Below are 23,616 nucleotides of genomic sequence, written 5' to 3' on the forward strand. Positions count from 1 at the left end.
GTCTGCTGACTTTTTTTGTGTGAACAATGAAAAGCTGGGTTACAACATAATCGTAGTGACACAAACTCTTCAAAATTTATGGTCATAGCAAGAACGAAAAATACGTCAACTAGACCTTCATGAAAATTGAGCCAACTTACAATAAAAATAGAGGAGTTGTGAATCATAATTTGGTTTAATTTATTTATGCAGGTTTTTAAGCTGGGCAAATGGTGATTTTTAAAATATTTAATAGTTGTCTGTGATCAGGTTGTCCTATGTCAGGTTTGCATGCATTTTTCCCTGACTTTAGAACTGATGACTTTGCCTGGAAAGGATTTAGACAGGTAAACGGCTTTCTCCTTTGAGGGAGTTGTACAGCTACAGAGACCCAGTGACTCATTCCACTGGTGCCTGGACAAACAGTAGAAACAGAGAGGCTGGACAGCAACACAGTTAAGAGCTCACTGTTCTTCATTACATGCTGGCCTTTGACCTGTCATGGCTAATAGGACTATAAAGTGGGTGGTATGCCAACAGCTTGTTTTGAAATTTACTGAAATTTATAGTTTTCCTGTAACCCAACCACAACTCTTCAATTTTTAAAATGTATAAATATGAAGAGCTTCTGATGTCTTTCGGAACCTGTTTTCCATTTATCTCCTAATACCTCCCTAGTTAAAGTACTGGCAATTGTTTTTCTTTGCTTGTACCTTCAAGAGACTGAAGGCATTGTACAGTTTTATTCTAGGAAAACAAAGGAAGCGTGTGATCTTTTTCTGTAAGACGCCTCAGTGTCTTAAAGCTCGAAGAGACGGGGACTTAAACAGTTGAACATGTGGTTTGTGAAGCAATGTTGACCCTTCGGGACACCAAAGCAAAGGAAAAACTGCCTGGCCCCCCTTTTTAATGCCGCCATGCAGTTAACGTGTAACCAGAGCCTGTTGTTTAACAGGATATACTACCTGCCATTTGTCAAAAGCCTGGATACTGGTGAGCGGGTTAGGTAAAAGGTCATCTTTAATTCCTAGTAATTTGTGGAAATCTCATCTCCCACAGCTGAGGGAAATACCTCCGCAACATATCAGGAAGACCGTCCCCCCACTTCCAGTTCGGATAATTTTTAAAAGAGACGGGCACTTCATGTTTTCTTTAGAAACTCTTTAAGGCAGTTTTAAGCACCCAGCTGGATGCTCTGTTTCCTGCTTTGGTAGATTAACTCCCTTGGGTCATGTGCGTCATCATGTCTCTCCAGGTCCTGTCTTTCCTTTTGGTTCATTTTGTCACAGCGTGAAGTTTTTTAGTCACCTGTATTCTGCACCACTGTGAGCTGAGATGCTACGGTAACGTACACAGGGTGTGTGTAGGAGGCAGGAAGTATTGGTGGCGGTTGGCTGGCTGCCGTAGTGTTCACATTGACCAGGTCAAGTGGAAGTCTGAAATCCACTGAATACAGTAAAGAATATTCTTCTGCTGTCACACACCCTCTCAGCACTGCGGGATTGAGATTTCTCCTCAGCGACTAGACCTGCACGGGCACTTCCGTTCTCCCTGGTGTGGTGATGGGAGTTGGTGAGCCCTCAGAAGGTCACAAGCAGGAGTAGTTTGAGGAACAGAAAGACAGGGGGATCCCACAGGCCTCTGACACTGCTTCAGACTCCTATGAACCCATGAACAGGAATCCACTGGATTGTCCCATGGTATTTTGTGAAAAACACATGCATTGTGAATTATTTTAGTGTGCTTGCATACTGTAGGTCATGAAGAGTGTCTTAAGGAGGTTGAATCCTTTTGTGCACTAGTTCTTTTACATGGTGTAGAGAGGATGACTGGTGAACAGAACAGTACTGAGATTTATCCAGGAATTGCTAGTGCAGACTTCTGCCATTATGCCTGTTCCTGCTGCTTTGGAGTGTACACATTATATTGAGCTGCAAACTAAGAACACTATTACATTTTTGGTTCTCCCATTTTCCCATTTGTTTTCCATGCCTAAATGCTTTTAAGGGCTTCCAGAATTTTAAGTGAAATCCCATTAGAATCTTTTATATTCAGTATATGCATCCCCCTTGAATTATGTGAAGCATCCTCTCTGCTTAAAGGGGAACTGCAGTCCCTGTTATTAAATCTCAGTAACAAAATAAATTAATTGACATTATAGAAAAAAATGACACATTTTGAATTAAGTAAAAAAATCTTTAACTTTGTAATAGTACTGTTAATCACTGTGTTGTGGTAAACGTTGCATTCAAGTTCCTACGAATTGCGACGTGATGCGGGCCCTTCCTGCTCAGTAGTCACTGTAGTGACTAATGTAATGTGATGGACTAGCGAATAAGCACAGGTTGTGCAGCAGACTTAATTGGATTAATAGAGGTGTATTCTCAAGCCTGCTTCTTTACAATATGATAAGGCCACATCACCGGAAGATTAGTTGCCTCATTCTGAATCGCACTGCGCATAACTGTTTCACCAATACTTAAGAATGTACTCTGGAAGAAGCCAGGACCTACAGAATAATGTATAAGGTGCACTTGTTACTTAATCAATGTTGCTAGCTATTTGCATTTGTAAACTCTGTTGAATGGCCATCAGTGTTAGTTTTATTTTGCTAAATTGTCACCCAGTCTTGCTAACAGCAAGAAATGTGAAATAAAATTAACATTTTATTACATTACTTCATTAAGTGTAGTATTTATAGTCCATGGAAACAAATCTGCTTCTATGTAATTAGTAATGCCAACTCTGACAGTATTAAAGTTCACTCTGTCAATCTGTAATGTAATGTAGCCAGTGGGATCGGTTATTGTTAGTGTAACTTGTGATTAGAGATAGTGATAGAGATCTGTTTAAAACCTGACTGTTTAAAAAATCTGCATTGGAATGATGATCTAGCAACGGAAATTTGTCCTATTTTATTGCTGGGATGGCTGGGTGGCTAAAGGGAGCTATTCTGCATGCTTCCTGCCCATCAATCATCCACTGATTGCAGGAGTGAGTCCAGACATCATGCTGGATGCACAGGACAAATTAGTTAGCAGGTTGTTCCATGTGGACTGGGAGGTACTGAGGTTTTTGAAGAAACATCTTGAATAAGATGAGACTGGTTTCTTCTCCAGAAGTTTTTTCCTTCCTCTTTGCTAGCTGCTTTGACAAAATGTCAGAAATGATTTCCGTCAGCCCTAGTCTGTTTTGAATTTTCATTTTTATGGCTTTTTTCCCTCTAAACCTTTGTGTTATTGGAAAGTGTGAGTGGGTCCCTAGGGTCTTGGCTGACTCACAGTTAGGCAGTGCCTCACAAGCCCATTATAGCTCTGATAGGGGGGCAGTGTAAATACAACAGCAGCACTAAAGGAATTTTCACACTTTGACAGGTTAAAAGAACTGAATCTCTTTAGTCTTAAGTAAAGAAGACTACAAGAGGACGTAAGTACAAACTATGGAGATATGAATTAAAATTTAAATTGTCCATAGCAGTCACATTTACAGTAGCTTGGTTTTCTGGTTTTCTGGTTCTTTGTCTCAAACTTTAACTCCTCCTTCCTGTGCCGTATTTAAGTTTCCCTCATTAATGATCTCTGAAGGTCTGCTCAGTGCACAGCTGAGTTCTCACTGTGAATCATCGCACTGCAGCAGTCTGTGTCACTCCACAGTTGTGACCTGATTTAGTCATGATGAAAATGTAGCCATCAAGGATAGTGTAGTAGCCTGTTGACCAGCCACGAACGTTGAATTGGTTGCGCTGTTTTCCAAGACCAGAATTCCAGACCCCCTTCGTGGAAAAACTAAGATACTTTTTTGCTATTTTGTCACAATTGGTGTAGGTTGTGCGACGTCTGACTGAGACACTATATTGTGGCTGAAAGTTTTGCTTGCTCAGAAAGCGCTGCCCAGACTCTGGCCTCACTGCTCCACACTGTGGGCTGTGCTGCAGCTGGTGAGAGGAGCAGGTGCTGGGGATGAAAAGACAGGAAAGAACCCTGCTGTCTAAAAACCGACAGGCCTGTGACATCCCCCCCCCCCCCTTCCCCCCCACTGCCCCTTTCTTAATCTTGTACTACTCCTGCCTCTTCCCGATTCAAGTATATAGCTGTTATTGAAGCTTGAAAACAAACTTGTTAGAAAAACAAACTCATAGATGTGCAGCTAAAAAAAAAGTTAAAGAACTGTCAGATCGAAGAAGAATTTTTATACCTGCCATATATTTTACTGCAAAATGAAAAATACAGAGTAAATACCTGATAAATAGAATAGACGCACAGGACACTCTGTGAGGCTAAACTAACACTCTAACTGTTCTTCATCTTCCATCGTACATTACAGATGTAATCCAGTTTCAAGGCCTGCGGGGAATATGTAGTTTTCTTCTGGATGTGACACAGTAATGACAATGTTTGAAGATGATGGGACTAGTGCATCAAAGAATAGTTGTTCACAAACACTGTATACAGTTGCAAGAAAACGGCTGTGAACCCTTTGTTTAAACAATGTGTTCAGTACTGACAAGAAGACGTACAATTGTTTGTGTGTTATAAGTTTAAGCAGATTGTGTTTGTCTATTATTGTGACTTAGTTGAAGATCCGACCACATGTTTATGAGTAATTAATGCAGAAATCCAGGTACTGTAATTCCAAAGGGTTTACAGACTCTTGCAACTGTATAGTATATGGGTGGTGTGAATTAACTGCACAGTGGAAATAACACAACCAGCCATGACCAGCATCAGCGATCAGTGCTCTTTGTTATATCAATGTACATTAACCCCTGGAGCCAATGCAAAAGAGGTCACAGACATCGAACTGTATAGGCTTTTACCGTAATCCAGGACTCTCTGTGGCTTTTTCTGCTTGAAACATGAGACTGGATTCTTTGAAATGGACTCTTTGCTGATGCTGAAGTGGACGTGGGCTGCTGATGACAAAGGGCGTTAGTGGGGATCCGTGTAGCTCACATTTCAGAATGGCTATGTTGACACTTATTATCCCGATTCAGTTGGATATACTTCATTTTTGCACAGGCTTGACTACACAGTGACACAATTCAGGGGCTGTGGTTCTTGCTGTTCCTCCATACTTGTGTTTGATTCTGGAATGTTTTGTAAGTATGGCAAACAGCGGTCTAGACAGTGCAAACAGGAACAGCAACATGCATCACAGGGTGAACAGATAAGAGACAAAAAACAAGTTCTGTTTTAAAGGTTTTGTTTTTAATCTGATTTAATTTAGGATATCGTTCAGGGTCAATTTATAATGCCTTCACTCCTCACAGTGTGGAAAGTGTATTTGAATATCAAACTTTTAATTAAGGTTAAAAAACTGGCTTCTTTGTTGGAAATGTTTGTCTTTGTTATATCGTTGCACTGCAGTGTAAAATAAATTTACGTAATAAAGCTTGAATTGAATGCAAAATTAATTTGGTGGGTTTGAAAATAAGAAAGACGGCAGCTTCAGCAGCTACTGCCAGGGGGCGCTCTTTACCAACTCTTTGCCACGAGTTGGAGGCTATTTTGCATGAAACATAATTGTCGTGAGTAATAGTAGTCAAAGAAATTTGTATAATTTTTTAGAGTTCTGGACTCTTTCAGTTTTGTTTTCTGTATTAACTACTTTTAGAGTTTGGACTGAATCTGATACTCTGTAACACCATAAGCCTGGTGTTAGTGAAGCAGGGATTTAGCTGGAGTTTTAAGAGAGAGAGAGTACAGTGAAGTGTGGACAGAGAAGATTAGAGCGAGGCTATTAGAGACCTGCAAACTGTACAGAATGTGCGTCTTTAGGAAAAAAGAGTTAAGCACTTAACTAAGACACTAAGCACTAAGACATCTGCTTTTAAGACAGTATTTTTTGTTTTCGTTCCAACTTGTTGAATAATCTGGACCGTATGTTCTGTAATTAAAGTACATTGTCAGGAAGTTTAAAGGCCACTAGGAATGGAGTTGCCCCCTTAAGCCCTGACAGAAGAGGGAAATAGGGAAATCTGATGCGCAACAGGTGCTCAAACAGACAGTGACAACGGTCACGCCAACAGGACTCCACATCTCCTCCCATGAGCCTGTGCAGGGACACCCATGAAGAAGGGGGTACACTTTAACAGAATCTGGGACCCAGGACTTCCTCCATCAAAGTCCATGCTCTCTGCATCATCCCATACATATCAGCACTCATACAGCTCAGCAAGCCCTGGCAATTTCATTGTGCCCAATGTCCTGGCTTGGACATGCAACTGCTACAGTTCTTAGGCACTAGGGTTGTATTTTTTTGTATGTGTTGTATTTAAAGTGCAGCAGTCTTTGTGGTAGGAGACTGCCAGTGTTTTCCTGTTACTTCATGTTCGCTGTACCCTATCCTGCACAGTACGTTCATCGTTTAGTCGTGAATTGAGCCAACGTTATTATCCAGACCTTTCTTAAAGGAAGCCAGGGTTTTGGCTTCAGAATCATGTCTGTATAGCTTGTTCCACACTCCCACAACCCTCTGTGTAAAGAGATGCCTTCAAGGGTAAGTTTTAAATTCATTTCTTAGTTTCCACTCAAACTCTGGTTTCTTGTTTCTCTGTTTACTCTGACAACTGACTCTTTGTCAGTTCTTCATGTCTTCTCGAAGTCTTATGTGTTCATGACTAAAGCAATTATTTAAATATAATAAAATATAAATGGGTATACCTGGTTACTTTTCTTAGGACCAGTTCTGGAGTAGCAATTTCATCTTAAGTTTGCAACCAAAATTTTGCACAATGTTAAAAATTATATCATATCAATACAATATTTAACTTATCTTCATTTGAAGTCTGTACTTTACCTATTTTAAGATTTTAATCCTATTGTCTCCTGTCTTATATTTATAGCTCACATTTTATTTTTTGTGCAGGTGTCCTTATCCAACAGGACATTTGCACAATAAAAAACAAGTAAACAAAATGTCATCCATTATTTTTCAATATATACAAGGATTACTGTCTGTGTGTAATTCTCTGCGTCTGCCTAAATAATCTGCTGGGCCTGTGCAGAGACCTAATGTGACTTTAAGATTTTTTTAATTATTTTTTCTGCTGCTACTGTGTTTGCTTCTTGTCTAGTCATCTGCAAATCTGACACGTGTTCTGCAGAATCTAGATCATTGATAAAAACTGATAAGAATGGCAGTTCCAGCACAGATATGTGTGATAAATGACACATTTCTGTGTATTAACTATGGTCAGTTTGTCAGATTTGCCTGATTTTGGAAGTGTGGCATAATCTCAGTAAGTATCAGTGTTTGCCTGGTAAGATCCTGCTTCTATACAGAAAAGAAATAACACTCTCATAAAACAAAGTGGTCATAATCAGCTGCAGAGCTTGTCAGTAATTACCTTACCCAGAGAAAAGTCAGTCATAAATCTTGTGATTTTCTTTGCTAAGAGATGATGATAATGTTTCTCTTTTAATAATTTAACCTCATGTTTCTCTTTAATCACTGAGGGAACTTGGATAAACCACACCAGTAATGGACCTAGTATAATGTTGGGATTTCCCAATGAAAATGATGTCCAAGTTGTCCTTTGCCAGCTCTAAAGCTGGTATTCATTCTCACACACTCATACACCATTACCTCACCATCTGTTGTCATAAACTCGTCCCTGTAGCAGCAGAGCTGTTCAATCGGTCTGCTCTTGGGCAGAGTCAAGAGCTGCGGTATCCATGGCGACGTGTGTTTGATTTAAATGGCAACCAAACAGCAATGGAGGAAACAGGTGAGGAGGGGAGGGTGGCCAGAGCTTCCTGCCGTAAGTGATGTTATATAAAGTCCGGATGTGAGGCCAGGCCCGCAAGCGCTCTGTGTTTCTCACCATTCCCCTGTGAGAGCACAGCCCCACCCACTGTTTCCCAGCTGAGTATGACTGTGCCTGTGGAAAATAGGTTGAGTTCATAATAGTGAGGTTTCTTCATTGTGCTCTTCCGGTTTGTGTTTCATTTCTGACTTGCTGACTTTTGAGGTTTTACATCAGTAGATGTCGTCTAATGGTTTGCCTCTGGTGTTAAATTGCCCCTTGACTTTTTGAAGTTCCATGACTATACGTCTTGTTTGCAGAAAAGGGACTTATGATCATTTCAACAACCGTATAAATTTGGTCTTGTGATTAATAATAAGTAGGAAATGTATTCATCAAGCAGACTAGTTACTCAAACAGTCAATCAGAAATGAGCCCACAGCCTTTATTGATGAAATTGTAGATCACCATCTCATTTCTGCTTTGTTGACACTTTATTCAGGACAAGAAAAACTCTGCTTACTTTTTTTTAAAGCTCTTTGTAGATTAACCTTGCCCCCAGCTATGTTTCCTTATGAAAGGAACTGCTTTTTACTTCTGTACTTTGAAAATTCCAAAACCACATTAAAGACTTTTAAATAAATCAAGTTACTCAGCTAGCATACAAAATCTAGCATGTTGGATTATCTGATAAGAGTACAAAGGTACCTTCTACAGTCTGCATATTGTCCAGCATACTGTACCTATATTATATTATAGCTTACTAGGCATGGACTATTATGAAACCTCTTTAATGATATCCGCTGTATGTTTAAAATTATACATCCCAATTTGAAGAAATGAATTCTTAGAAAAATTTGTATTTTGCCTTCTTTACATTCTTTCTAATCAATTGTTGTGTTGCCAGCTTTTTTCTCCTTTAAACCTCCAAAGGTCTTATAATCTTCAAGGTGAAACCTAGATTAATCGTGGTCATCTGCCAGGTGCGTGGGTAGTGCCAATCTGAATTTTGTTTAAGTTTGTTCTGCGTGCGTGACAGAAGAAGCATCTCTTTAATAAAATGAGTGCTATAAATGTTAAATCATTAAAACATTAATTAAAACAAGCAAGGTACTGTTAAGTCTGTTTGGTGGCATTTTGAGAGTTCAGAAATGAAAACAGTGTAAAAACAGAGAAAGGAAACATGCTCCAGCAAAGTTTTAGGGCAGAGAGAGAAACCTAGAGCAACTGGGTTCTCTAAGGAGCACAATATCTGATAGCCCTACTGCTGGCATCAGTAGCACAGTGAATCCTTTCATACACCACACCACAATCATACCAATCTGTTACCCTCCAAGCCCTGCCTTTTCTTTCCCAACCTACTCTAGTTAAAGAACCCCGTCTGGAGCTTGTTTGGATTCACCCTTCTCACCTGAGCACAAAACAAATTAGTTCTGTAGCTGATTTGCGTATTATAGGTGGATAACGGGTGGAAGATCGACTTCGGACAGTTTTGTGGGAGGGATCGTCTCTCTAAAACGATGCTAAATCTGGGAACCAGCTACAGTCTGAAAAAATGTGTTTTTGATATGAGGGAAAAGTTTGAAGAAGAGTGGCGCAGTGCGGTGAACTGTTTGTTGTGCCGGTATTTTTAGAGTCCTGTCCTTTAGTTCTAAAGAAGGCTCTGGCTTGCTCCCAGTCTCTCCTCGGGAAAACAAGAGAACACTGTGACCAGCTGGTTCTGATCTGCAGCCGCACAGAGCCTAGCTAGGCCAGCAGGCATGGGATGGAGTTACACAACCCCACTGACTTCCAGCAATAAATAACAAGCTGAGGTTTCTCCTCCTTTGTTTAGTGGAAATACGAGGTCGCTCTGAAACCCACCACAATGCTAAAGGCACAGGGTCATGGGGGCTAATCCAGATGTCATGGATGCACTAGGTTGTGGCACAGTGTGTGCAATGATAATAACAAGGCTTTGAATGTAAAATACGGTTGAAGAGCATCTGTGTTTGCAGTACAGTGGACTGGTGCCCTGTCCAGGGTGTACGTATTGGATGAAGCAGTTAGAAAATGGAAGGAAGGTGTTTACCCGTTCCAAACAGACTAGCCTTGCACCACATGCACACATAAATGCTTTTTGTGATGCAAGTACCATGTTCTAATTTCTTGTGGGCTTTAGCGTAAATAATGCTGCAGGCTAGGATTTATTATTGGTGCTATGGTTGTATTAATTTATGTTTCTGAATCTATGTGCTGCTGTTACACATTGCAGCCTGTGGGTGGCATCTGGATTCAAGTGAGAGCTGAGGCAGTGCTGTGGTTTGAGAGCTCCTTTTCCAAATTCACAAGACAGTTTTTTTTTCTCCTTTTTGTACATTTCCTGTAAAATACGAGCATACCCTTCTTCTATGTTGAGTACAAAAAAAACCCCAAAGTACGTCTTGAGAAAGACCTCATGTCCTGCAACGTGTTCTCAGGCCATGAGTAATGCAGCTGATGTAATTTATCTTCTGCTAATATCTATTTATTTGCTTGATGCATATCTATGACTTGGATTTTCTCTCATTTCTCTATTTTTTTTTTCTGTGCTGATTCGCTGTTCATTGCCATTCAGTGCTGTGTTGTGCTGTAGTTTTTGAAAATGATTTTGATTTTGTGTGGTGTTAGAGTGAAGTCAGCTATGAGATAAGGGCAAATATTTTAATTTCTTAATTGCTGACATAGCCACACAACCCCGAACAAAATGGGATAAATCATTCTAGCAACGTTTTTCAATTTGGTGTGACTTATTTAAAAACGATAACCAGAAGATTAGTACGATTTGTAATGTCTGTGAAATGTTATATAAAAATAATCAAGTGGATCATCTGAAGAATTCATATCAAATAATGGGGTTTTAATATTTGAAATAGTGTGCGATTGTCAGTCCTTGAGTATTTATAAGGGAAAAATTACACAACACAGCAAATCAAGTAGAAAAGTGGGGAAAAAAAAAAACTTTTCACATCTCTTTCACATGTTTAATGATAAAGAATAACTAATAATGACAATTATCACTATTGCATTTCTATAGCACCATAAATGTAAAGCACTTTCAGCTCAAAAGATCCCAAGGTGCTTTACATTTATTGCATTGCACAATTTAGACAGGATCTCTCCCATCCAAATGCAGTGTTCCCAGCTGTCGATATAGTGGGGCACTGGTCTGGAAATTATGAATCAGGGAGAAGATGCTTACTGGTCCACTAACACCACTTACCACAGGCAGTCTGGTTTTCTTTGGAGGTCAGACTTCTCAGTACTGGTTAGATCCTGCCTTGCTTCACTTCAGATGAAAAGATCAGGCTTCTGGGTGGTAAAGCAACTGTTAAAACCAAGCAAACCATAAAACTCTATCAAAAGGTTTACATATTATATGTGTAATCCTTATGTGCAAGTGGTGTGTCATAGGTACTGGTGTCCTTTCCTACTTTTGTTGTTGCTGTTGTCAAACCCTAGACTGTTACAAACATTTGAAAGAGGTTTCTGTCTCTGTCGGGGTCCTCTGAGAAGAAGGCCCGCTGTCAGAACACTCTGAGAAACCTGGTTCAGTTTTAAACCGAATTAAAAATAACTCTTTAGCAGTGGCTGACTGAACTGTCACTCCGTTGTTGTAAACTGCAATTGCACTGACCTGCAACCATGAGCCATAGAACTGATTTTAATAAGCAGTTTGAGCAAAGTTGTGTCCTCAAATGTATCCTCTGAAAATGAAGCAGTGGCAGGTGGTTTGTGGAGGTCTATATTAATTTTAAAAAAATGTTTCCCATTTCTTTAACTATAGTAAAATAGTATCAGGGCAGCAGTGGGTGTATGTGTACTCCATAGCTGTGAAGCGTTTTCTGTCAATGACCTGTTGTTGTTATTCTTCTTTTAAAAATGATATCAGACCATTTTTTATAGTTATCTAACACAGCTTTTGAATGTTTCTGGGTATCAGCTGAGCCTGATACAGTTGAGTGTTTGATACACAACCTTATTCTTTCCTTCTGCAAATGTTGAATTGGTCCTTTTGAAGCGAGATTAATGTATTTTCCCTGTGATAAAGGGGTTCTGTGCTAATATGTGAGCAAGAAAAGAAACGGCTACCACGGAAAAACACTGGAACATTCTCCAGAGAGTGTGACTCACCAAGATCTCTGGGCTTTTCAATAACAATTCAGATTGGTTACTCCATATATGGGAATAGGATTTCCTGCAAAACAGCTTCTGTGGAACCTAATGCTGATAATGAGTTGGGTTATTTTGTTTGTGGTTTTTCTTTCTGATCAGTTCACCTGCTTTTATAACCACAATCTCTGCTCATTCAGAAGCCCTCATTTCCTGGTTAAAGCTGAAATATCTCTCGAACGTGTGTGTATTTACTTTTGTAAGGGTTTTAAAAGGATTTAGTTTTACACCCCAAGAAGGCTCCACTAAGATGTGGCAATTGACTTGTGAAATTAATGAATTGCAAAAGGGCCAAATCGGAAATAAACTGATGACATGTTCAACAAAATTGAGATCTCTCCAACTTTCACAACTGCATGGTCAATGTCGTCTGTTCAAGATGACCAGGGTGAGCAGTGGGCGTCTCAGAGCCTCTGCCTTCCTCTTAGACTCCTACCAACGCGCGTCTCCCCATTGAGCTCTTAACACAATGCAGTCAGATTGCAAGGCGTTAAAAGGCCCGTTGACTCTGAAAGAAACAAGAACAATAAAGAGTTCTAATTAGTTTTTTCATTGATCTCCTCACTTGCTTGAGGGAGCTGCTGTGCCAAGGAAAGATGACGGCTCACTGAGATGTCTGAAGCTGATCTTCCTCTCTCGATAACAGCCAGGATATCTTATGTGAAAAACTTCTTCATCGGTTCTTTGAGATGACGTGCTGTGAAAGTGCAATTACTTTTTTGTGAATAATTCTAATGATAAATGGAATGAATTCATTGGTTATTACACTCTACATATTTAGTTTTCTTAATGGGGGGACAGTACAGAGCTTTGGTTAAAGCCCTGGATTCTTAACTGGTATATTGCGGGTTCCCAGTATGGACACTGCTTCTGTACTGTATCTCATTCAGTTGTCTCAGTTCTCTTACACTACAAAACTAAAACAGGCTCTGATGGGATGAACCTCCAGGCTTGAGTACGGACTACCTACTGTAACTTATATCTGTTAAAAGGTAAATGTATCTATTCAAATACTTCTGTCAAAGGGGAGCTCTTGTGTCAGAATGAGTTTACCTAGGATATGAGCACCCCCAGACTAGAGAGATGTTATTAAATTTTCTTGCCTGATGAGGCTTAACTTGGAGATTTTCACCTTTATCTGCTACAGAGAGGCAAAAGGCAGGTTATATATCCAGGACAGGAGGAAAGATGGCTGGGGGAATCTCTTGTTTTTTGTAAGTCTTAAAGATTTAAACTTCCATGTGATATTTCCTATGGAACATTTTCAATAGAGTAGCTTTGTCAGCAGCCTGCATACCTAATTTGAGGTTCAGCAGATTTAAAGATTACAGAGTTGAAAGGGAGTTTTTACCTTCTCCTGAGTTAAGCAGCAGTATTCCATTGCCCTCCTGCCCAGAGCACTTAACAGCTACATTACTCAGCAATGGGATAATGTGTACAGTAATGTATTTTTAGCAAAGAGCCTGCTGTTTTTCAGTGTTAATGGACCCTGATTGCATGCCACTTTGTCACTACTCAAACTGTTTCGACTGACATCAGAGATGAGAGACAGTAGTGGGTAATTAAATGAGAAATTTTCAAGCTCCGAGTCCTTGGGGAGGTGTACAGCAATCAGTGTTTATCACAGCTTATAGGCCTAAATTAAAATAAATAAGCAGAATTAAACACGGTAAAGCACAGACTTACCCTGACCTCTATGGGAATATTTTAGTACTGTGATAATAAGAGTCTAAAATAACTGTTGAGCCTTGTAGTTTTATTTTAATGTTTTTTTTGTTAAAATGCATTTCTAATACAGTATATATAACCCTGACATATTCAAAAAACAAATATGACAAAGATAGTGTAACTGCTGCAGAAACAGCCAAACATCAAGTAGAAGCACAGATTTGTATCTGTTTAATCTGGTTTTGTGCATCATAGATGACCTAATATAACCAGTCTTGCTGTAGGCAGATATTTTTATCACAGGGATAGAAGTATTATAAGCAAATCTGTACTTTCTGGCTTCCACTAGTTCCAAGTTAATAAAGTTTATAACTCCAAAGCATGTCTTTGTTGTACAGTCTAAGCCAGAACATTTCAAATATAATAAAAGAGTTGGTATATTTCTTGTTGCTTGCCTTTTTGTTCGGCTTTCTGTTTGGGTTAGATGGTTCACTACAATTATAAATAGAAAAGAGGTAAAACAAAGCCCATCATGTAAAGAGCAGGTTACAGAAGCATAAAGTAATGCGTACCCAAAATGAATACTTTTCTTTTTTGATGAGGCATTTAAAGAAATGTTGATCACAGGTGATTTTGCTCTGGTGGTTCTGTGGACAGAGAAATTTATTACCAGCAGAAATCAGCAGGAATGTTGTTACGTCGACAACCCAGACAAGTATTCCAAGAATCCTTGGAAGAACGCTTACTCCATTAATGGCTCAGAAATGTTTAAGACTCTATTTATAGCAATGTGGCAACAGATTTAGACATTTGTATCACCTTTTAGCCTAACATTAGAAAGATTTCCACTTGAGTAGAAGTTATTAAAAGTGAAAATTACAGTCAGAGGTGGAGGATTCTGGGAGTGAAGTGCTGAAGGTACAGTCCCTTGTACAAGCTTGTCACAGTGTCCTTATGACAAGACATGTCTGTCTTTATACTGAAGTGAAAATCTTTAGAGGTACTTCAATTGCAAAATGTGTCAAATTCAGCATTAGAGTGCCAACCCCCCCTTAGTAAACCCGTTTGAGTACCTTAACCTAAAGGTCCTCGAAGCGTGACTGAGATCTGTGATCCAGGCATTAAGACAGCAAACCAGGTTCTTGTCCCAGGCTGACTGTGACAGGAATTCCCCTTGTGAGGACACACCAGAAACCTTTGTTACTACACCGTCTTTAACTCAATGTCTTATGGCCTGTGACTTGAGGTGTGCTAATGAGAATGAGATCAGAACCACCGTCCATGTTTCATCTTTGGTGTGGTCTGGATAGCTCTCCTCACACTTATGGTACACTGGCTAATGTTACTACCCCATTTATGTTTGTGTAGTGCAGACTTGATGGCCAGCGTATCTCTGTCTTTTGTTTTGATGCAAAGATTATCAGTATTGGTATGTGGGACTTCCCAAGCGTCTTAAGTGCTTCTTACAGTGTGAGTTTGTCCCACTGTTTAGCATGACAGAGTGAAAGTAGTGCTCTGTTTGCTTTTCCTAGATTTGGGGGGAGGAGTGGCTGTGTGATAAAATGGATAGGAGTGTCCTGCAGGATCAGCTTTTGCCAAATCAGACTCTGAGCTCTGTTTTCTGTGTCCTTCCAGGTCCATGCTGCAGAAAAAGAGCCCCTTCTCTCTCTTCCCTTCTGCAAATGAGTGGGCATTCAGAGGGGTAAGTTGACTATACTGAAGCCCTCAATGAACATTTCAAAGCTGAAACTTGGATTATCCCTCTGAATTGCAAACATATAAAACCCTTGCTATTTGAGGCTTTTCTTTCTTGTGGTGGCTTAATTAATTGTTAAGAACAAAGCTATTAAATACACACAATTAGTTTTGGTATGATGATGATGCACTGAATAACACAGCATATGGTTTAGGTGACATTGGTCTGACAGAGTGAAATTTTAAACAAAGACCTAAGTCCAAGTATCTCAAACCCCAGCCATTAGACAAAGAGAACAGAATGCAGAAAACAGCTCTCCTTTAAATATTAATAAATATAACTATCATAGAACAACAATATTTCTGGATTAATGACTGTTGGTGACGGTTTGAAACACTGTGTCAGTGTCAAGACATTCCGGTTAGAAACACAGAATGCAACATGGACATCTAACACACAATCGCACTGAAAAGTGCAAATGATCGACTACAGCACAAACCACAGACCTTCATACTCACACGGTAGGGTCACAGGCTTTTCCTCTCCAGTGTCTGAGTTTCACTGGTGGTGTTGTTTTCAGGTGAGCCGTGGGTTTCGGTTCTGAAGAAGATATGGTTTTAGGGAGGAAGTTGCAACCACTTTTCTCCCTGGTTGAATGCATTTGGGGCTCAAACGAAACACCTGTGCAACTGCAGATTAATGAGCTGGGGTCAGCGAAAATCCTTTAGTGCTAGTGTAGCATCTGAAAAATGAATATAATGTCAGTATGTAGTTCTTTTAATTGTTTCAAAGTTGTAGCTAGTTTTATTTCAAGAAATATCATTTTGATTGCCCATGATTTATTATGCTAAATAGTAACTATTTGAAAAAGAAAGTCAAAGAGAGTGTGTTCCTGTAGCTGGGGTTGATTATAAAAAACGGAATGTTGAACTTTGTGATGTTAACATTGCAAATTCATTTTTGCCTTTTTCTATTGAGCATTTCCAACCATTTTGCAAGAAGAATGGTGCACGCTAAATGGAATAAAGTAGTCCAAAATAACTAAAGGACTGAACAAACAAAATAAGCAATGGCCCTGACTGAATTCCATCACCATCACACTGATGGACACCTGAGTTGCCCTGAATGGTTTGGAAGTCTGTGTTTTGGTAGCATTGAACTGAACTACAAAGGATGTTCGGAGCCAAACATACATTTTATCTAGTTCCATTCACCTGTTGCTCTCTTCAAACAAATTCTGTGCCCTTGACCGGTTGTCACATCTTTATAAAGAAGACAAAAGCAGCTGCTCTGTTGATCTTCTTTTCTTGCCGAAGGAGCCTGAAGGTTTAGTCTCACTCCGTATCTGAATCTACTCACAGCAGTAAGTAGAGTGGACACCATAACCCCCTTGAACCCGACAGGCTGCCCTGAGAACAGTATGCTCTTAACCAGTTTCCTTGGCAACCCCTTCAGTAGTAAAGCAGAGAGAACATACATAAAGTTATGAGAAAATGGCTACCTGCAAAAAACACCTCTGCATTTGGGATGCAGCATTGAGGGATTTAGCATTAAACCTATTCATTCTAATAGATGAGGAAAGTCCTGGCTGGAGCCCTGGTTAGTTCCACCTAAAAACAAACAACGCACTGTAAATAGTGCTTCTTTATAATTTAAATATTAAATCATTTAATTTAAATTTAAATATTAAAACCAGTTTTGTTGTTTCCGTAGTCTTTATCTCTTTTCACTCTGTAAAACACCATGCTGAAGAAACCCCTCAGATGTTGTAACTTAAACTACCTCCATTTTGTAATATTGCAATAAACATAAGTTCAGTATCCTTTAACTGGCAGTAAAGGGGCTTACGGTCAGTCTTGGAAAGTAAGGCTGATTTCTGACAGGTTCATTTTGGCTGCAGTGTGAGTAAACTCTCCAGCTCAGATTCTGTGGGGTATTGTCTGAGGCTATCTCGCTTCAGCAGTCCATCAAATCAGATCGTGCAGCAGTCAGAGACCCAGCTCGTTCTGCCTGAATGAGGGAGTGCGTGGTGCTTTCCCAGCCAGGGACCTGTCAGAGACTCAGGAGCAGTAAATACCAGTTTTTCGTTTTATTTCAGGCCGGCATTCTTCTTCGTTTCTCGTTTCTTTGCTTGTTGTGTATTTTAGGGGCTCCGTGCACAAACTGTGGTGTTGCTTTCTGACAGCGCACAATCGGCGTTGCAGTAACAGTTCCTCCTCAGAGAGAGGGTGGTGGAGTTTCCTGAAATCATACACGAAGCTGATATCGTTCCTCGCCCCATTTCTGCCTATTCCGCTTGGAGAGACCTTTTCAGAATAGCTGCCAACAAGCTAAACAAAACCAGCCACTGAGATTGGCACACATGCAATGCAAATAGGGTATGAAATCTGTTATATTATATATCCCCTCTGAGACTGGCCTAGAAACTTTGCAGGATGCACCTCTGTGCTCCTTCTTGCTTGACCTGATAGATTGAGTGGCATCAAGTCATGCATACCCCCTAAAAATTCTTAAAACAGCTCATAGAGGCAGGTAATGTTTTAAACCTCTTGCTCTAAAATTAAAATCCCTTTGTAGGTGTAGTGTTGTGACTCTGCTTAAGAGCCTGTCTCCAACTTCTTGCTTTTTGTGTGGATGTTAACATACATGTTCACTTGTTTTATTGATCCGCACAGTTTCTGGGACATTTTTATGCCTTAATCAGAACTCATCCCATTCAGGATGAGTGTTTAAATGACGAAGTGGACTCAATGAGTCTGTGCATCACAAAGAAAACTTGAAATAGGAGTGTTCTATACATCGTCATCCCCACCAATGCTAGACACTCAGGGGCTGTATAGGAATCTAAGGGAAAGTAACAATTTTAAATAAAGGCGAAACCGATATCTGTTTGACGCATTTCTGGGAATTACTACACATAAAGATTGCTTCTGAAACTAAGACGTCTTAGGTTAAAATCAAACACTTTTAAATTAAGGGCTAGTGAAGATCTCATTCTTAGAAAAAACAGAAGCCATGGAATCACAAGGCATCTCTATAGAGGGGATCCAGAAGAGTTGCCCGAGAAACAACTCTAGTTCATCACACAAAAGCAGTCCGTGGAATGGAGTCAGGCATGCTGGGACGAACACAGAGAAGCAATGCAGAATGCCAGGGAACATCTGAGAATGTGATCTGAAAAATGAAGTTAAAAAAGGCCAAAGCAAGGAAATACAAAACTCAGACAGGTACGCCAGGAATACAAAGGCAGTGGTGGAACTATATTGTCCTCACAAGACTCAGAAACCCACTGGCAGACAAGGTAATTAATCGAGTTAATTAAATGCTGGTGCTATACACCTCTGTACTGATCTCATTCCTATGGTTACTGGGAGATTAACAAGCTGAGTTGGTAGTTACCTGGAGATGGAGGTGTTTTGGGCTGCTCACTCATCTGCAGTTTTATAATTAAGGGCTCGACACTGTCTGCGTCAGGTTTTTATGTTCTCTATAGGGGTTGTGTGTTCTTGTGGGTTTCCTCCAGGTGCTCCAGTTACTGTATATTCCCTGTGATGGACTGGTATGCCAGTTATTTGCCAAGGTAGGCCCCAGCTCCCCATGCAACCCTGACTTGGATGAAGTGGTAAGAAAATGGATGGTTGGATTAATACTAACTCATAATGATGAATAAAAACTCTTAATGATTGCTCATTTAGGAATTGGTAGCTTAATGAAGAGGCAATACTGGAATCCTGGGTCTGGAGAACCAATCTCGATATTATAAAATCAGGTTGTGCAAAACTTGGGGGCCACCTAGTATTAATGCTAATCTATGGAAGTGAGTGGTTCTACGAATATCCTAATTCAGCAGTCAACTAGAAAAAAATAAATGTGGATAGAAACATATAAAGGATCTTAAGAAAGGCCACAAACAACAGAGGGCCATTTAGTCTATCTTGGGTGTTTGCTTGGTAGGACGTTAGTGATCGGGGGATCTAGATTTCTCCAATTCCATTTCCAATTGATCCCTGCTAGTGTCTTTATTTTGTATTTCTTTTTTCATCTTGAAGTCCATTGACTTGACACTGCCTGTTGAAAATTTTGAATATTTCAAGCAAGTCTCTCCTCGTAGTCTTCTCTTTTCAAGACAAGGATGATTAAATTTGTTAACCGCTCAGAGACGGACGAGGAATATGTTCTTCTTTGCACTGATGCCAGGTTGGCCTTGTTGTTTTTTGGAACATGGTGACCTGAACTATAATTCTGGTCTATAGTACATTTTTAAAAAACTCGGTTGTTTTAACAAGTCTCAGCTGTAAGGTCTCAGTGCTTCAAAATCACCTACGTATATCTCAGGCAAACTGAGAAGATCCTTGTTGTACAGTACATTTTTTCAGAAGTCTTTTTCTCCATTAAATCTGTGGGTGGCCATCAACGTGTGGACTCACCTCTGGGTTATTTACATTTTTAGTCACCGCAGCTCTTGCCGCTATAATTATGGTCACGTAAATTAGGAACGGCAAAGGTTGCCATGCCAACAGCTACTGTTTGCGCAGGAGTTATTAACATAAACAGGACAGAGGGAGTACTGTGTTTACTGTAAACACCAAGTGTGTTGTTGTGGCTTTGGACCTGTAATTCTCATTAATTTAATGCTAATCTTATTTTTCCCACTCATTTTATGTCTTACAGCATCTGATCTGGTTCTGCCAGATTTTGAATGTTAACCACAATTCTGAATTCTTGAGTCTTCAATATTTTTCAATATTTTTTAAACCTCGCAATTAGCTCGGCGATGCATCTGCTATTGGAGCTCCCTGTTGATCGTGTTGCCTTCAATATATGCTCGGCTCTCTGAAAACAGACTGCAGTGCAGTGCAATCTGCATACTCGGTTTAATAATAATGATGATGATTGACAGATAGAAACGAGTAAAACAGAATTAAAAGCTAGACACTAAAAGTGAGTTTTTGGGGGCAGGATTTGAAAGTGCTGACTGACTTGTGAGTACCAGGCCTGCTCCCTGGTATAATGTGTGTGCTGCTATCTCCAGAAAAACTGGGCAAGCTAAAATTTTTTAGGTCGAAGATCTGGGTCATAATTCCTGTTCACAAGAACGGTTTCCAAGCTATCTGCTCATTCTCTGGCATGTCCTATTCACAGTGGTCCCATAATCGTAAAACACAGATAAGCAAGATTAAGTGTCTCCCTTTCAGTAGCAGTAAATTACTGGCAAAATACAGTACAATGTGGGCACATGTTCATATGGCACTTTCCTTCACTTCCAAGGAAAGCTAACAGTGTGTAGTTAAGCACTGAAGTGCAGCTTGCTTCAGGGGTGATCCCAGCCCACTTGTTAGCCTTGCTAAGGGCAACATCAAAGGCACGGCTCTAAATTCTTGAAGGGTTTCTCCTCTCCCCCATGCTCCTTCTCCTTGCACTCGTGCACATTGCATGGACAGTCGCTAGTATCTGCCATCATGAAAGCAGACACTCAGTCTGGTCTCAGGAACAGCCAAAGCAAACATTCGAGAACCTAACTATCCTGACTGTCTCGGAGCCCCCTAAATAACAGCAGAATTCATAACAAGAAAAAAAAAGTCTTGGGCCACCACGTTGCAGTCAAGTTCAGGGCTGAAAAAAACATTTCTTAGATGAGGCTGCTGGAAAGCAATAACATTAAATGGAGCCTCTGTGTGGATCCTTAATGTACACTTTACAAAAAAAATGAGTGATGTTCTCCAATGCATTCATGTTTCATTTGCCAGAATGTAATGTTACTGCACCTTCCATTTTAAAAATGCTGGAAGATCACCAAGTTTTACACGTTTCAGTATGAAAAAGTCTGTGCATTTGTGGCATGCTTTATTCTCTTTGTGGCTCTGTGCTCCAAACTCTCAATTTAGATAAACTGCTGCTACTGTATGTAGCTTTGAAGAATCTGTTGTGAAGTGTGGAATACCAAGCAGGGCATCATTTTGTAGGTCTTTGTACTGTATGTCCTAGATGATAAAACATTTCAGTAGGGCATGCACACAGACGCAGTGCTGGAAACTCATTTGTTAAAAACAGTGGGGGGGAAAATGCAAGGCTGGCACACTACCTCACCCTTCAAGGCAGGTTTTTAATGACCATATCTGTCATGTTTTGGCCCTGCTTGTCTGCAATTCCTGATGATGTGAAACATCTAAGAAATGTAGACTGCAGACACGGTCTTCGATGCTTTGCCTTTGAAGAGATATCAAAGTATTTTATTAGATCTCTGAAATGTTGGTATCCCTTAGCAAACTTTTCTTCAAACAAAACCTTCGAATTTTATTGGTAATTACAGGCCATCATGATCACAAGAGCAATTTTACTTTTCCCTACAGCAGCATACATGCATATACATTTGTATACAAACCATAACACAAATGCCATGATAAATTAGCAGTCACTTTCTTTAAGGAAGTGTCAAATCATATTAAACATTTCTTTATTGTCGTACTGTGTAAAAATGTGCTGATCTGTGACCAGTCTCGACGGTTCTTTTGCCATTATGCTTCATATAAAATAAACAGCATTAAAATAATTTATTGTATTTTATATAGGACTTTTCATCCCAAAGTAACCAAACATAGTTTAGAAATAGGAGGGAAACCACTTTATTCACCACTCAAGTGCAGCCCCCATCTCGGTGATGTTCAACTGCACAGCCAAGCAGGTGAAGTGAGAAATTTCCAGTAACAAATGCAAAAATTATCTGCAAAGTTCCCTGAGAAGCTGAATTACATCAAAGGGTGAAAATGCTTTACCTCTTCAGAACTTTTTGCGTGTTCTGTGTTTTTAACATAAAGGTGATCTGGAGGTTCTGAAAGAGAAGCTTTGAAGTAGTTAATCTCCAGGTGGGATAAGAAATGCATTACAACCGATCACATCTTACTCCTTCACAAAGAAATTTACAAAGAACCCTACAAGTATATTTTTTGTTTGCAGGTTGTGTGCTCCTGTCAGCAGCCTGTGCTCAGCAGCATTGGTTTGTGAAGCGTTACCCTTTTTAACCTTCCACAAAGCTCTGTTCAGTGACTCATTGAATTCTGAGAATTCACCTTCTCTGACCTGCCTTGGCTAGAGCAGCTGAAAACATTTCCGTCAACTGATGAAAAAAGTTCGTGAAACAGAACTGGCTGCTCCAATCACTTTGTTCAGCCCTTGCCGACTGGCAGATTGTCTCCAGGCACACGGAGGAAGCTTTTTAACTTTTCCAGCTGCATTTTGTTTCTTTTGTCTAATTTAATTATTAGAATGCTAATTGTACTAAAGACTGGTTTTGTTGGCACGAGACCCTTGATTTAATCTGTGACTCGTTGTATAACTCTTAGGCAAGTGGGCGGAAAGTATGCTCAGCAGGGAGATGACTGGCTTTGTAGGTCAAATCAAATACTGTGAAGAAATTGATAACCGCTTAGTGGTTTAAATTAAGAGGACTCTGGGAAAATCTCAATCACCATCCACAGCATGGCAGTTTGATTCAGATAATCACTGCTTTGGAAATGAAGTACCTCCTATTGTGCATGCTCTTAGTTTATCCCCATTTAAAATCTGTCTGCAAATCTAACCCTAATCCTAGCCTTAACCTTAAAGCAGTCCTGGGTAATGAACAAATAGGCATCTTGCTCCATTCAGCTGCCTAAAATCAACCACTACTGCAGATACCTTTTTTACATTCTTCTCATTTTGTTGTTAATTGTAGACTGTCTTGACATCTGTATTCCATAATCATTCCATAATGCAAGTTAGGGCTCCACCATTATTCTTCACAAAATGCCAAAAAGGACCAACACCCTTATATGTAGGTGTTTCAAATTTTTAAATGTCAATTTCATAATTCGTTAGAATAATTACTTTGGTAAACAAGCAATTGTTATTTACAGCCATTCATTAAGTAAGGACATTAATAGGACTCAAGTAAGTTAAGGATCTGCGCTTGTGGCTGGAAGGTTGCCGGTTCAAATCCCACGGCCGACAAAGGAATCCTACTCCGTTGGGCTCCTGAGCAAGGCCCTTAACCTCAACTGCTCCAGGGGCTGTACAATGGCTGACCCTGCACTCTAACCCCAAGCTTCTCTCTGTCTGTGTGTCACATGAAGAGCAAGCTGGGGTATGTGGAAAAGACAAATTCCTAATGCAAGAAATTGTATATGGCCAATAAAGTGATAAAGTGCAGGAGAATTTGGAACAGAAAATAACAGGTATGACATTAAACTGAGAATTCACCAGGATATTTAAGAGCCACAAGACACCTTCTGCTAGATGCTATGAACCAAAGAAGATAAATAAATATGAAAATAAACATGGACTGGACTCATTTGTGAAC

The 23,616-nt window shown here is 39.9% G+C and overlaps 1 protein-coding gene across 1 annotated transcript in view; it reads left to right on the forward strand.

Annotated features, from left to right (window-relative positions):
• arhgef3 (Rho guanine nucleotide exchange factor 3) overlaps positions 1 to 23,616 on the forward strand; it is a 103,560-nt gene that overhangs the window by 5,090 nt on the left and 74,854 nt on the right. Inside the window, exon 2 of the mRNA XM_088636614.1 lies at positions 15,221 to 15,287. Within this exon, the coding sequence (XP_088492740.1) occupies positions 15,221 to 15,287 (67 nt within the window). The remainder of the gene's footprint in view (positions 1 to 15,220; positions 15,288 to 23,616) is intronic.

The sequence above is a fragment of the Lepisosteus platostomus genome, chromosome 6 (assembly GCF_059453375.1).
Source record: "Lepisosteus platostomus isolate fLepPlt1 chromosome 6, fLepPlt1.hap1, whole genome shotgun sequence".
NCBI classification, from domain to species: Eukaryota; Metazoa; Chordata; class Actinopteri; order Semionotiformes; family Lepisosteidae; genus Lepisosteus; species Lepisosteus platostomus.